The 15,381-nt window shown below is 39.3% G+C and overlaps 1 protein-coding gene across 1 annotated transcript in view; it reads right to left on the bottom strand.

Moving 5' to 3' along the window:
- The window catches only part of bmpr2b (bone morphogenetic protein receptor, type II b (serine/threonine kinase)), a 112,627-nt gene that overhangs the window by 4,378 nt on the left and 92,868 nt on the right, over window positions 1-15,381 (bottom strand). The window contains exons 7-12 of the mRNA XM_065249074.2: window positions 12,043-12,157; window positions 8,757-8,917; window positions 7,600-7,747; window positions 4,366-4,502; window positions 1,788-1,960; window positions 212-1,524 (exon numbers count right to left, since the gene is read on the bottom strand). Coding sequence (XP_065105146.1) covers window positions 212-1,524; window positions 1,788-1,960; window positions 4,366-4,502; window positions 7,600-7,747; window positions 8,757-8,917; window positions 12,043-12,157 — 2,047 coding nt within the window. The remainder of the gene's footprint in view (window positions 1-211; window positions 1,525-1,787; window positions 1,961-4,365; window positions 4,503-7,599; window positions 7,748-8,756; window positions 8,918-12,042; window positions 12,158-15,381) is intronic.

Below are 15,381 nucleotides of genomic sequence, written 5' to 3'. Positions count from 1 at the left end.
AGATGTTTTGATTATGACCGCATCTTTTCTAAGGGACCATGAAATGTAAAAGTGGCATAATATTACTCCCTACAGTATTTGTTTTGCTAGAACTCTTATTGTGTGATGCTGTTATGTCTAGGTAGACGTCTCAATGGGTTTGGAACAGAATAAGTGACTTCAGAGCCTGAAAATGTAAAAAAAGTTAAGAGAAGCTACAAGGAGGTCTTACCCATAACAGAAGAATCCTGGGAGCTGGTTGACAGATCCAGTGAGTTTGGCCGCTCGGGTCTCCTGGGTTTAGGCTGTCTCCGTGGAACCCCATCTCGTCCGTCTGGCGCTGCTGGAGGGCAGACTAAAGTCTCCATCTGCCCCTCTCCAGGAGGTAACGCATGATCACAACCCATCGTGGCGGAGGCGGTTGTACGGATGTTGCTGTTGTTGTTATTTGAATTGGTGCGGCCAGAATGGTCTCGTGCCGCAGGCTGCTCTCTCCTTAGCAGAGGTTCGTGTTCATCGGGGCTGGAGTTAATGTTGATGTTGAGCCGACTGTCTTCACCGCTCAGCTGACTCTGAAGCAGAGAGGCTCCACCATCACCCTGCGGCCCAGCTAGGTTTGTATTCCCAAATTCCTCAGAGGAGCCTACGCCACTGCCCCCTCCGTATCCGTTAACGACGACGACCCCCACGCCGCTACGGACGCTGGGCCCGTTGTTGGTGACGGTGACCAAGTGTGGCTCCGCGGCCACGACCGTGTTCATCTTCGCTACGCCCGTCTCCACCTGCTTCAGGTTGGACTTGTGCTTGCCGAACTTCAACCGTGTCAATGAGGACTCCCTACTGGGGTTTTTGGTATTGAGAGGCAGGCTGGTGGGACGCTTAGGGAGGTTCTGCTGTTTGGGCAGAGGGAACATGGCTGCGGGAGCATCGCCCATCGCCCCGAAATCCCCTTGACTGCCTGCTCCAGACCCTCCGGTCACTTCCGCGGCGAGTTTGATCAATGGGTACAAAAGGCTGGAACTGCCCGAACTGAGCGGATCAGGAGCACTGAACTGCTTCTGCGAATGCTCCATCAGGTTCTCATCTGAGCTTTCCTTCAGGTTTTTGTCCACCTCCTTGGGGTCCAGTTTGGTGGTCTCCAGGTCTTCCTCTGTGAGCTGAAGGCACACTGGTACACTTCCCCCAGCTCCTGTGTCCTCAGAGTGGCCTGATTCGGAGATGGTGGTCATGATCGTGCTTGGCGTGAGGCCTGTCGTGGTGGTCGTGGTGGACAGACTCGCACCGCTGGTTTCTGGGCTGGGCAGCCGGGCTTGGGCCTGAGCCTGCTGCCTCTCGTAGTTTATAGAGTTTCTGTTCTTCTCTCCTGGGACCGGAACGCCACTGCTGATTCCACTCACACCCGATCCCCCCACAGAGGAGGTGCCAGATGTGGAGACATCACCTGGGGGGTTTTTCACCATTCCCTCGTGATCCTCGATGTATGAGGATGAAGAGTAATCTGAATAAGAGCCCATTTTGGGAGCTCGGCGACTGTGGGTGAGGTTTCTGCAAGAACATAGAAAGAACAGTGGTCAAAACTGATAAGAGACAGTGAACTTATTTGAATTACAAACAATGTTTTGTCATCACAGCTCAAAGCTGGACCATCGACCGGTTTATCCAGACAAGATTGGACTCAAAAATGTTACTGGTAGACTGACAGCCCAAAGCAAAAACAACAATGAATGTACAATAACAAAAACACAGGTGCCTAATTTTTTCAAGCCGAGCCTGAAGGAGCTATGAGACCGTGAAAGATGCAGTCAAACCTCTCATTCTGCAGTGCAGTGCTCATGGGATTGATGGTTGGACTGACGGGTTTGTTTCGCTCCCAGATTAGCAGCAGTTCTGCAATACGCTCTTCTGCACACTGCGCTGTCAGACGAGCCTCTGCATCCTGATCCCAACAGTCCTCCATAGTCTCCTTCAGAGAGCGCACAGCCTAAGGTACACAGACGGGGAGAGAAAGACAGTGTCGGAAAAGTTAAATGTCATAATCAACAATATGAGAGGCATTAACATATAATATGAACTAGATTTTAACATGACAATTCTTATTTTTTTATGTAATATTGCAGCGTTTATTAGAAACAATTTATCCGTGTTGGTTATTATTATTTTTTTATTCATGTGTCCTTATAAACTTTAATCAAAATCTAAAAATGTGCTTCCGCCCTCTTGTGGCGATCAATCTCTGATGACGTCAGTTAGACGGCGTGGGGAGGAGCCCAGGTGAAAAAGAAGTACACTTCCATAGTGTACTTAAAGTGCTCTTTTTGCGCACTATTTTTGTACTTAATATACTAAAAATTCTTCTTTAGTACTTCTTAAGATAATCTTAAAAACCTCTAAGTGTACATATCCGTGCTATTTTGAGACACCATGAAAATGAACTAAAATGTATTTAAAAAATGTATTTAGGTACCACTTGTAGTACCTAAAACTTAAAGCCATCTTTGTATGTGTAAACTAAATAAATTTTTTAAAAAAGAGATTATAAGTATCCCCTTAGGGCAAACAGTTCAAACTCAGTGTATGTTTTAATGATCGTTCTGAATCTGATCTCTATCAAAAGTCCTTCACAAAAACGCAAAGCTTTTTACTCAAAATGTGGTATTTTTGAAAAAACCTACAAACCTAAACCTAAAGAAGAACATTTTCTGGAAGGCATTAAACTTTTGTGGAATTCAATAAAAATGCTGGCGCTGGCTGGCAATAAAAAAAAAACTGGCAGAGAAAGAGTTAAGAAGAATTTTTAGTATATTAAAGGCGGAGTGCACAATGTTTCAAAATACACTTTGGAAAAGGGAGTTGGGCCAATTACCAAAGTACACTTGTAGCCAATCAGCAGTAAGGAGCGTGTCTACTAACTGGCATCCTTGGCGGGGTTGCGTATGTGTGGGGCGGGTCTATCAAAAGAAGGTCCAGATTCTATTGGGGTAGGGGCGTGTATGTTTAGGTGATTTCAAATATCAACATTGACTTTCAAACATTGTGCACTCCGTGCCTTTCAGTACAAAATTAGTGTGTGAAAATAGAGCACTTTAAGTACAATATGGAATTGTACTATTTTTTCACCTGGGAGCATCCGTTCACTCCGCCCATCCAGCTGTCAGTCTGCAGCCAGTTCCATTTTTATATGAAACTCCTACTTTTCTATATCCAATCAAAGCACAGAGTAAAACACAAGCCACGGCCACAATTTCACTCACGTGATTTTCTGTTTCACTTGGAAATACGTCACAACCCGGAAGTAAAGTCGATCGCAACTTCCAGTTCACGGGGACTTTAAAAGGAATTTTTTTCAATATTTAGAGTTTTTGCACCCGATTACAGATTTTCAAACAATTGTATCTCGGCAAAATATTGTCCTATCCTGACAATATATGATGAGGTACAAATGATGTAAAAATCTCAATTTTAAAATGTTTCCCTTATGACTGATTTTATGGTCTCCATTTGTGTTGTTAGTACAAATGGTTATTGCTCATAGGTGGTTGTTTCAAAGCTTAGGAAATTATGTTTCATTTAAAGGAAAACGACACCGTTTTTCAATATTAATCATCACTCCTGTGAACTCCCCCCTCTTGCTCAAACTCAGTGAGAGGGGGAGTGATGATGTTACTGAGGTCAAAGTATTGCAAACTAGTGGTCTTCCGCCATAAAATAAAGTTCTAATTTTTTATCTACTTAAAAAATCACCACGTTTTATTTTGTGCCACCATACTCGTGTACTGTAACTACTCATGTAACAGTCTTTAAATAGGGAAAACATGGAAGTGTTTGGTGGCTTCTAAATTAATCCCTGTTTGGATCCTGAGGAATGAATGGGTCTAGGCTAAATGTTAATAAATTCACGACACACTGTACAAAGATTAAGTGCACGCATTGAAAAAAGATAGGTATTTATTAATTTGTCTAAGTTGAGGTAAGAACATAGTAAAATATTGAAAAACGCTGGTGTTTTCCATTAAGCAAGTTTTAATTTGCTCTCCATTTAATCTCACTGATGTCTAGGAAAAATAACTGATATAATAAAGAGATTTTATTGGAAGCTGAGTTACATTCTGAAAAGTAATACTTTGGTTTAGAGGTTTGTTTAAATTAGTATTACTGAACATTTCACATTATATTTAAGCAAACACAGACCAGCTATAAGAAAAACAGGGAGTGCAAAGAATATAAAATATACGAGCGCTTGTTCCACTTTTATGAGATCTGGGCAGCTTGCCGCATGACATTTGGGAGTTAAATGTAAGTAAATACAGGGCTGGAAAAGAGTTTAGCTGACTTTGCTGCAGTAATCTGTGTCAAACACATCGCACTGTGATCTATTAAGTGTCTCACCAGACTGTTCTCCTTCCAGGCCTCTGGGAACTTCGGCCTCTGTTTCTCTCTGGACACCAACACCTGCATGTCCTCAAAGGACGGGTGATTCCCAGCCTCGGTCTGGAAAGCCATCTGGTATTCTGGCACTGTTTCACCTTCAAAAAACAAAATAAAAGTCAGTCTCACAAGGCCTTCACACCCCTCTGCAGAATTACTGAAAGAATTAATTCATGCAGGAGATGTGGCACGCTCACATTTCTTTAATATACTGTAATGAACAGAATAAAATGGAGTCTTTGTTGCTGCCTAGTTGACAAAGCAGGGTGCTTACAGCACCGCAGCTTAAAAATAAAGAAATGATAACTAGTCGACCTCTCTACTCAACTAATTGGTGCATAAACCCTTTTTTATGATGTGAAAGTACAGACAGTTTAACTTGATGTTGAAAATGTGTCTGAATGACTCTATAATCTGTTTCATTCTATTGTGAAAGACACCCTTTGTCAACTTCTGCATGTTTTCATATACTGTATTATGTAAGTGATAATGTACAGGCAGACGGTTGTTATCGCAGAAATAAGCCCAGACAGTGTAATCTTGTATGACACTGAAGGGGCTTATTTCACGATAACAACCAGCTGCCTGTACATTACCCCATTTATAACATGGCTATTTACCTCATAAGTAAGATAAGGAATATTAAATATTCATTTGAAATATTTTATTAACTCATTATTAACAAATGCAGTCCTTCCATGAGGAAAACACAATTATTTTATTTTAAGATAAGACAAGACGTTCAAATGTCACAAACACACTATTTTGTTTAATCAATTGTAAATATAATGTTATATAATATGTTATAAAAGACATATTTATATTTAATTTTGTGTAATATTAAACTGTACCTTTCAAAATAACTTGTAGCATTTTTTGTTTTGAGTGGCTGTTATCTGGGAATAACAAACCTGCAAATGTCGCGAGTGGCCAATCAGAATCAAGCATTCCAACGAGGCGTGTAATAAGACTATATTATATATATATATATCGGTCAAAGGTTTAGGGTTGACTCAGTCTTTATTATTTTTTTCCACATTGTACAATAATAATAAAGTCAGCAAAATCATGGAATAACTTAAAAGAATGGGTATTATGTTTTAACTAAAATCTAACAATCCAAAAAAATGAAAAATCCAAAATAAATCAAAACTGCTATAATTTCACATCCTCAATGTGTATAGACCATTTCAAAAGATGTAAACAACACTGGTCCAGAAACACTTCCTGTTTTAGGTTGTGACTGTTTTTTATTTTATTTTACATATATCATTATCTTTAAGGTGTTTCTTTGACTTTTTGATTCAGTTCTATATGTTCTGTTGGTTGTATTTTATCCCAACGTTTATCTAGTGTTAAAAAACTGAAACAGGAAGTGCTTCTGGACCAGTGTTGTTTACATCTTTTGAAATGGTCTATTAAAGAGCTTCTTGAGATATCACTTTTAAACAGTACTGAAGGAGTTCCCATTAATACTGGGTTTTTATTGGCTGCTTTCCTTTTCATTATTCCGCATGTCATCCAATTCAGAAACATTTTTACAATTTGTTTTTTTTTTACAAAATACTTTAAAGGGCGTGTTGCAGGTTAACCACCACTGTCGATTAATGGGTACATAAATCACTCAAGATATGTGTATAATTTTTAAAATGTCTCAAAAATGGTCTTAAAGAACACTTTTTTTACGTTTTTGGTATTAACGGTTTTTTTACGCAATTCTGCGATGACGTCACGCTGGGGAGAAGTGGAGAAAGCCTCAGCCAGAGCCATAAAGATAGATGAGACATTTATTGCTGTTTAATACTTGCGTATACAATTTGGAAATCATATATACATCGTAGGAAATATATAATGTGTTATACTGCAAAGATACCATGCTAATTATTATTTATGATATCTGTGGAGATAAATAAAACTTCGCAAATCTGCTGATTTGATCCATTCATGTCCTGACCACCAGGCTAGAGATTTTTAAACATCCTTTATCCACACTTACTAGTCTATCAAATAATATCTCAAATATATTCTTTTGTGAAATAAAAGGATGCTTTGTTATATTGTTTATGCGATTATAACGAATCACACGATCATTTTATACGCAGCAGTCAGCAGCTGCAGCACACTCGGACCGCATACATACTGTAATAAACAGGCGTTCGGCGGCTTTTTACATCACGACAGACTATGCCATTTGAGGAGGAACCGCTCATTGATCACCGTATTTTTATAAATCCTGTACATGTTTGGACCTGCCGAACAGGTTGAGCACTTTCATATACTTTGTTGAGCAGAGAGGCTGCACTTTGACCAGCGGGCTGCGGGAACCGGCGCACATCACGCCGCCAGACGGTGTTGTTAACTCAAAATGTATAACTATTATCAGATCGACCCACCGGGAAAGTCCCGACTCTCTCGATTGCCATTCCGCTACTGGCTGTAAGAAAGTGAGTGCGTTTGGGTCGCTGGTCCCGCGAACAGATGTGACGTGCCTCACTCACCTTCCTGGATTAGAGACATGCTGCCAAAACCGTTTGTGCTGAAGATCGCATAAAGTTACACCCATTTCAGGCAGGATCATGGACCCCCTCAAGCCAGCATGCACGAGTATGTTAATTGTTTGTTTACTTTCTACACGAAGATATGCTAACGTTATGCTATCTGGCTGTCTGCCTATCTCTCTCTATACTAGCCTATCCATCTGTCTGTCTGTCTCTGTCTATCTGTCTGTCTGTCTGTCTGTCTGTCTGTCTATCTATCTATCTATTTATCTATAATCTGCGCTATCAGAACTGTACTTTACTCGTCTTTCTATAGTCATTCTCAATGCTCTCAAGGCGGCTTTGGTAAATTCTCTCCCCAGCGTGACGTCATACAGTGCGTTGTGGGGGAAAGGAGAATCATTGCAAACCGCTGTACTTTTTCATACTTTTTCGGGTTTTGTGATACCCAACAACATAAAATACAATGGATAACACTTTAAATGGTTATTACACACAAGCAAGTTGCACAAATTCGTAAAAAAAAAAACCTGCAACACACACTTTAAGTTTCATAATGGAAGAAATTAGTATATGTTGGCATATTCATGTTTTTTCCTAGAAAACGCATTTCGAATATTTATACATATGTCTTCATATCTGTCTACTTTCGCATCCTGACTATTGTGTGTGTTAAATCCTGCTCTCTGGTTTTTACCTGGAAAGAGGTCAGTGCATCGCATGAAGGTCTCCCAGTAGATGAGTCCGATGGCGTACATGTCAACCTGTTTCAAAGCCGACTCGCAGTCCCGGAGGTTCACCGCTCCCTCCAGCACTTCTGGGGCCATGTAGCGGATAGTGCCCACCTAGACAATAAAACAGAATGTGTGAGGGGAGAAGTGCAACTGTGAGAACATTTGAACACTGCGTTTACTCTTAAAGGATTAGTCCATTTTCTTTAAAAAATCCAGATAAATTACTCACCACCATGTCATCCATGTTGATGTCATTCTTTGTTCAGTCGAGAAGAAATTATGTTTTTTGAGGAAAACATTCCAGGATTTTTCTTATTTTGATGGACTTTAATGGACCCAAACACTTTTCAAAGTGTTCAAAGGACTATAAACGATCCCAAATGAGGCATAAGGGTCTTATCTAGTGAAACGATTGTCATTTTTGGCAAAAAAAAAGCACTTTTAAACCACAACTTCTCGTCTTCCTCTGGTCGTGTGATGCCCTAGCGCGACCTCACATAATACGTCATCACGTCAAAAGGGTCACGGAAGATGTTTGTGAAACTATGCCCCAGTGTTTACAAGTGTGGATAAAGAGGACCGTTCCGATGTTGTTGTATGTCGAATGATACTAATGAATGTCTTTGTGTCAGTTTATTTTTTTAAATCGTCCGGAAATGTGCGTTTCATATATGTAACACATGACCTTTCGACTTCATTACGCAATTACATGAGGTCACGCTGGCGCGTCACAGGACCGCAGATAGACGAGAAATTGTGGTTTAAAAGTGCCTATTTTTTATTTTTCTTGCCAAAAATGACAATCGTTTCGCTAGATAAGACCCTTATGCCTTGTTTGGGAGCATTAGTGTCCTTTGAAACTGCAATTTTAAGCTGCATTACAACTGTTAAGTGTTGGGGTCTATTAAAGTCCATTAAAATAAGAAAAATCCAAGAATGTTTTCCTCAAAAAACATAATTTCTTCTCGATTGAAAAAAGAAAGACATCAACATTTTGGATGACATGCTGGTGAGTAAATTATCTAGATTTTTTTGGAACTAAAATGGACTAATCCTTTAAAACATGAACTTAATCTACCCTTATACACAATTGTAGGTTTAAATGTGTGTATGGGCTGACCTCACTGATGGCAGTGTTCTCTTCTTCACCAGGCCGTACGAGACGATTTCCAGTCAGCTTCATGGACAGGCCAAAATCACTGATCACACACGTACCATCGTTCTTTACCAGAACATTGCGACTGTTCAGATCTCGGTGTGACACGGCAGGTTTATATAAATCTGGAAAAGAGAGTACTTATTGAGTTTTGCAGGAATTGCAGCAAATAACACTTCAAAGAGGTTTCCTGCAAGTCACAGCAACACCAGCACTGACAAGCCACTAACACAACATAACCACCAGAGGGCACTCACAGAAGCACATGATGTGAGTAATGGTTTCAGAATGAAAGTCTTTTTCTCCCGGTCCTCCCCCTTCCCCTGTGCGTGCTGCTGACTGTCTGGCTCTAAAGTTCAGCCAGTAATGAGGGCAGCGGCAGAGCAATCTCAAGTCTGCACCTGTACCGAGATCAGCGTTTAATGAAGGAAAACATGGAAAGCCGGTGGTCGGCTGTTCTGGGATCGTTTTTTAACGAGGGCAGGGCCAGAGACAGTTATGATGGAAATGAACCGAGGTCTGATGAGTCGCAGATTGTCTGCGGATCTCTGGCGGCGCTCCAGCATCCAGAAACACGAGAAGAAATAGGCACAAATTAGCTGTGTTTTGCTCAACGTGCTGGCCCTTTAAGGACCATCCAAGGAGCCAAAGTCTCAATTAAACCCCTTGATCTTGAAGCATGTTGTTTTAATGCCGTTTTAGAACCCCATGTTTGTTTAAAGGATGTTTCGGATACCTTGCATATTTCCAACTGTTCATCTACTATAACATTTGATTCAAGAAGCTCTTCAATGCCAAGCTTTATGTCAATGTGCTGTTAAACAGTACGATGTATTGACTGATTCACAATACAGAAAACACTCTGACCCAGATGTTCAGATCAAAGACGCCCAGAGATGACGGCTTGGAGCAGACACAGTGCACCAGTCTACTAGCAGCTCAATATGAGCTCATGTTGTTTGGGGTGGATTTACAAAGCTTTTTTTAACCTATGTGGTAAGAAGCACATTCTGGCTGGGGTAAGCCTACGGAAACCGCAATAAAGCAGCTGTAAGTACAAAGTGTTCCCACCAATCCAGAGAAAGCCATATTTTTTGATTCTCAATTTCCCCACATACTAAAATTGACGAAAATACTCGTTCACCTTGCCCTTGTATTCCACCCTTTTATATAAAACATACTGAGTTCAATTTCTCTTCAATTTGACTTTTTAAAATTGCAGTCATATATCCTATGAACAGACTGCTGCGTCTCCAAGGCATGCTATGATTGATGTCCGTCACTTTCACTAAATGATAAACCAGTCAGACTTCTGCCAAACAAGGCATCATTCATAATCTGCACGACAGCCGAAAGGCAATAGCTTGTTTTTTGTCTAAAAATAAGATTTTGAATTAGACACCAAAGGTCAAACGGCTTTCCGAATAGCAAGTCTTTCAACATCTTGGAAGTCTTCCCTGCTGAAATAAACAATAAAACCATTACAGACAATTCTAATGGTTTCCAATAAAATACCAATAGGAACCATTAGCTTTTACCATTAAAACCACTAGACTGTAGTGTGTTTTGGGCCATATTCCATTAGAACCAATACAATTCCCAATAAAACCATTAGAATTTTCTGTAATGGTTTTATTGTTTTTTTCAGCAGGGTTGTATTGGACTCTTAAAGGGAAACCAGGCAAGTCTGAGTGTTATTTCTCTACGAGCTCCCCCTAGTGTCTGGAAGTAAATGCTTTCAAACACACTGTGGTAAAAACGAATTGTTGTCCCTCCCCCCTCGTAACCCAGTTTATCAGCTTATTTCCGATCCAGTTATGTCTATCTAGATGAGTAATATTTCCTTTCCAACTGATGTTTTATTTTTATTGTGTTGTCATGCATAATACGGTAGAATTTTTACCGTGAACGACTAAAATCTATCTATATATATATGCTTTTCTGTAATAATAATAATAATCCTCTATGACGTGTGCGGTCGACGGGTATGACTTCCGGGGGACGCACCTGGGGTCCTGGCCGGGACGCGTCCGGGAAGAATGGCACATATGGTCACCCTAATATATATATATATTGGCTCTGAAGCTCTTTTTCTTTTTTTGGAATCTTCCGTCAAGGGTTTTTGTTGCTTCTTCCCTGGCTCTGCCATTTGCAACAATCGCTAGCCGTGTTTCGCTCGCCTGCCTCTGTGTTGTTTACCGTAAAGTGATCCTGCTTCTCGCGATATCTGAGACTTTGCGAGACTGAAGGACACTGGGTCGGATACAGCGAACTTGCAAGTGGGGTATTCTTCCTACAGACGGCAGGGGCGGGCGAGAGAGTCTTCATTCGTCCGGTAATGAGTAATTTAACCATATACCGACTTACAAAGATGATTTATTAACATAAAAATGCTGCCTTGTGTCCCTTTAATACAGCAAAACTGTAAAGAAGGCCTTTTTTGATTTATGTCTCCAACCGGATTTACTACTACTAAAATTATATGCCACTCTAACTGACACAACTGTTGTCTGACACAACCTAAAACAGTGGTTCTCAAAATGTGCCCTCCCAAAGTGTAGGGTGCCCTCCCAAAGCCCCCCCCCCCCCCCCCGAGAAAAAATTTCATGACATAAATTAAACTTTCTGTTGGATGATAGCTATATATGTTTCCTATATACAGTAGGTTTGATTACACAGAATTTATGATCAATTAATGTAACTTAAAAATAGGGCCCCCCCCCGGAACCATCTTGCACCCCTGGTTTTGGGGACCACTGATCTAAAATGTAGTGCTGTTTATTTGAAGGTCTGGTTGTGGATATTTTCCTTATGTCTATACAGTGAGTTGGTGCACTGAAAAGAGGGTATGATTTATTTCTCAACAGACTCTTACTAAATTACATGCCCAACACACCCAGTACAAACAAATCATTAGTCTTAAAACATTTAAAAAAACAACTTAGTTTAAACAACTTAAACAAACAACTGTGATATGCATATTTGCAATATTTGTAGTACATTTTCATATATTATGTTATGCCAGTGAGGCCATTTAATTTCTAATTTGTAACTTTCTTAATATAAGAATGGAGTAGGAGTACGATTTTCTTCTTCATCCTACTCCTATTCTTCTTTTCATGGAAGGTATTTTTGTTGTGTTTGCTGGATTGTTGTTGTGGCATTTCATGTTGCATTACCATGAAAAGAAAAGAAATAAATAAAATGAAAATATATTGTGCAGCCCTAATACACAATGGTTGAGCCTCACCTTCCCTCAGGAGCTCAGTGTGCAGGTATGCCAGTCCTCTCGTGAGCGAATGAGCCAGACGACAGGAGCTCACCCAATCCAATGTATTCAGACTCAGATATCGACACAAAGAACCCTACAAACGGAGACAATCCAGTTAAACGAGCACACACACATACTAAACGTACAACTTTAATTGCTTTAAAACACGCTACTGAAAGGATCATAAAACAAAGAAGCTGAACATGATAGTTATTGCAGTACCAGTAAGATCTGGCTGAGAGCAAAAATGATGTACTGCACTTTTACCACAGCTCTACAAAGACAATCTGTTCAGGTCAGTGCTTTAACATAAGCATTTCAAATCTCTGCAGAGCAGCTATGAGGCTTATGAACCTCTTGAATAATAAATTCAGCAAACGCAACAGTTGAAACGTAAAGCTGTCTGCTAGTAATAACTCCCTCTGGGATATTTAGGCGACGTAATTAAAACTACCGGCATCAACCAAGGCATGTACATAGCTGAGAAAAGGTTGCAAATGCAACTACTGCTGTAACTACGTTTAATAATTGAGTGTTGTGTAAATATTAATATCGTAATGTGAGCCAATTCAAGGTGGGGTGTTATGTTATAAATAAAGAGTCTCAAAGGCATTCGAATAATGTGGGAAAAAGTTAAAAAGCCTTTATTTCACATGGCTTAATCTTTTAAAAACAGGTGACAGATACACCTACGCATTGCGGCTTACAAGCCTTCGTCGGGGTGTGCGTCTAAGCCATATGAAATAAAGGACTTTTCCCAAATTATTCGAGTGCCTTGGAGACTCTTTATTTATTAAGTTGAATTATGCCTTACATCCAAAGAGCACCAAGATCAATAATTCACACCCCATGCAGCACTTTGTTTGCATTCTTTGCTTTGCTGTTATGTTATATTCTTATATGTGAGCTACATGATTAAGCTTTAAAAAGCACACACATTCATTTATTCATTTAGCTGACGCTTTTATCCAAAGCGACTTACAATTGCCATATATGTCAGAGGTCGCACGCCTCTGGAGCAACTAGGGGTTAAGTGTCTTGCTCAGGGACACAATGGTGTGTCACAGTGGATTCGAAACCCGGGTCTCTCACACCAAAGGCGTGTGTCTTATCCACTGCACTATCACCACAAATTCATAATTTAAGTAATCCAGATGACTTCAGTGAGTTTATATTTTTGTCTTCTGAAATGAAACAATACGTTTGTGAGAGAAAAACTATATTTTAAAGTCTACCTGTAATCGATAATTTCATTAGAGCTGCAACTATTGATTTTTTTCAGCCAATTAATCTATCGATTAGTCAAATATCTATATATAAATAATTCACCAACAAATAATAAATGTAATATTTGCCATTAATGCCAACATTTTATTTAAAGGTCACATTCTTCCTCATCCCATTTTTTAAACCCTAGTTAGTGTGTAATGTTGCTATATTAGCATAAATAATACCTGTAAAATGATAAAGCTCAAAGTTCACTGCCAGGCGATATATTTTCTTTAACAGAATTTGCATTTCAAAGCCTACAGCGAATGGCCGGTTTGGACTACAGCCCTCTACTTCTTGCTTTAATGACGTCAGTAGAACAGTTTTTGACTAAACTCCGCCCACATTAATACGTCAGTCGCCAGCTAAACTAACGGCAAGCTAAGCTGCTATCTAATCACAACACACTAAACAAACTACACAATCAAAACTCGAACAAGGAAGCCCAGTTTTAGGACAAAGAAAACAGTGCTATAGAGATAAGTTAATTGTGTGAAAAACACCGCGTTTTTTTACACGTGAAACATGAACACATGTTATATTGCACACTGTCAACACCATTAAAGCTTTTAAAACACAGAAAGAACAGGACCTTTAAGCATTTTCTCAATTAAACAAATACACAAACAAAAATTTTCAACATGAAAAAAAGTGGCAGTGCCAAGAAAAATATAACAAATAAAACAAGTCCAACATAAATTCAGCCTAACAGAAAACAGTGCAAAAGGGGCATTTTTCACCTTACACAATAAAATAGGCATTTATCAATAATTGAAATTAAATAAGTAAATAAAAATAAATCAAACTGAATAAGCATCAACTTTAACATTGAACTTTTCTAAAGTTCCAGGGAAAAAAAAACAAGTTTAGCTAGAATGATCTTCTAATATTTAATAAACACTGTTTATTCGCAAAAAAAAGTTAAGTTAGGAACTCTGCACTGCCAGCTGGCTTTCTGTGCATGCGGGCACATGTCTATCAGCTCTCACTGTGACCGTAACTTATTATTAACTTTTGTATGCGTAAATAGATGATAATATCAGTCGTTCAGACACATAACTGAAAAAGTCCAGTTTCACAATTAGTATTACCTGAGGTAAAAGTAAAAATCGGCATAATCTTTACTGACATTGACAATGTAATGACAACTGACATGGAGCATTTGGACTGGACTAAAATCACTGAGAAGCTCGGATAAAAATTGCTTTACCCCACCTCCCTATGTAAAACGAATCCCGTCCGAATAGTACTTTAAAGCATATAAAAAACACCACATTTTGATTTTCACCACAATTGGACTTTAATATTTTTTTCTGCTAAAGAAAGTATGTCATATACATCTGGGTATACAACACATTGAAATGTTGCACCTTGTGGGGTACCCTAAGGACCAATTGTGTACCTTAAGGAACAATTTTGTACTAGTTAAATTTTAGGGGTACAAACCAGTTAACTCTACCTTTAAAGGTACAAAATAGATCCTTAAGGAACAGTAATGTACCTCAAAAGGTACAACATTGTATTATGTTTATATACCTGTAAAAGGTACAAAACGGTACCTTGGGGTACCACCCCAGCGACAAAAAAGGTACAGTTTTGTACTTTTTTTCAGACAGTGTATATATATAATTTTTTTTTTTTTTTTTTTTTTTTTTTTTGAGGAACTATTCCTTTATATTCTGCTCATGTCGAACTGTAATGCGTTCATTGTTATTTCTTTATTCTCTTTGACTGTTTTATAGCTTACTGTACCTGCAACAAAGATATCGTACAGCTTCCGAAGAGTTGCACTTTCCTATGGACCACTTTTAGTAGTACACTTTAATAGTGCTTCTACTGTAAATGCATTCATTAGAACTGCATAGAGCGACTAGTACTGTACATTCTGTGAAATGTCTTTTTTGTTGTACTCCATGCAGGAAAATAAGCCATGGGTTTTAAAAGTTAAATGTAGGTAAGTGAGAAAATTTCTCTTTGCAGGCATGCCTTTTAAAAAGAGTGAGCGGACAAAGACACAGATCAAGAGATTTCTACTTTCATCCAGGACAG

The sequence above is a fragment of the Paramisgurnus dabryanus genome, chromosome 15 (genome assembly GCF_030506205.2).
Source record: "Paramisgurnus dabryanus chromosome 15, PD_genome_1.1, whole genome shotgun sequence".
Lineage (NCBI taxonomy): Eukaryota > Metazoa > Chordata > Actinopteri > Cypriniformes > Cobitidae > Paramisgurnus > Paramisgurnus dabryanus.
This window is presented reverse-complemented; position numbering and strand designations above follow the sequence as displayed.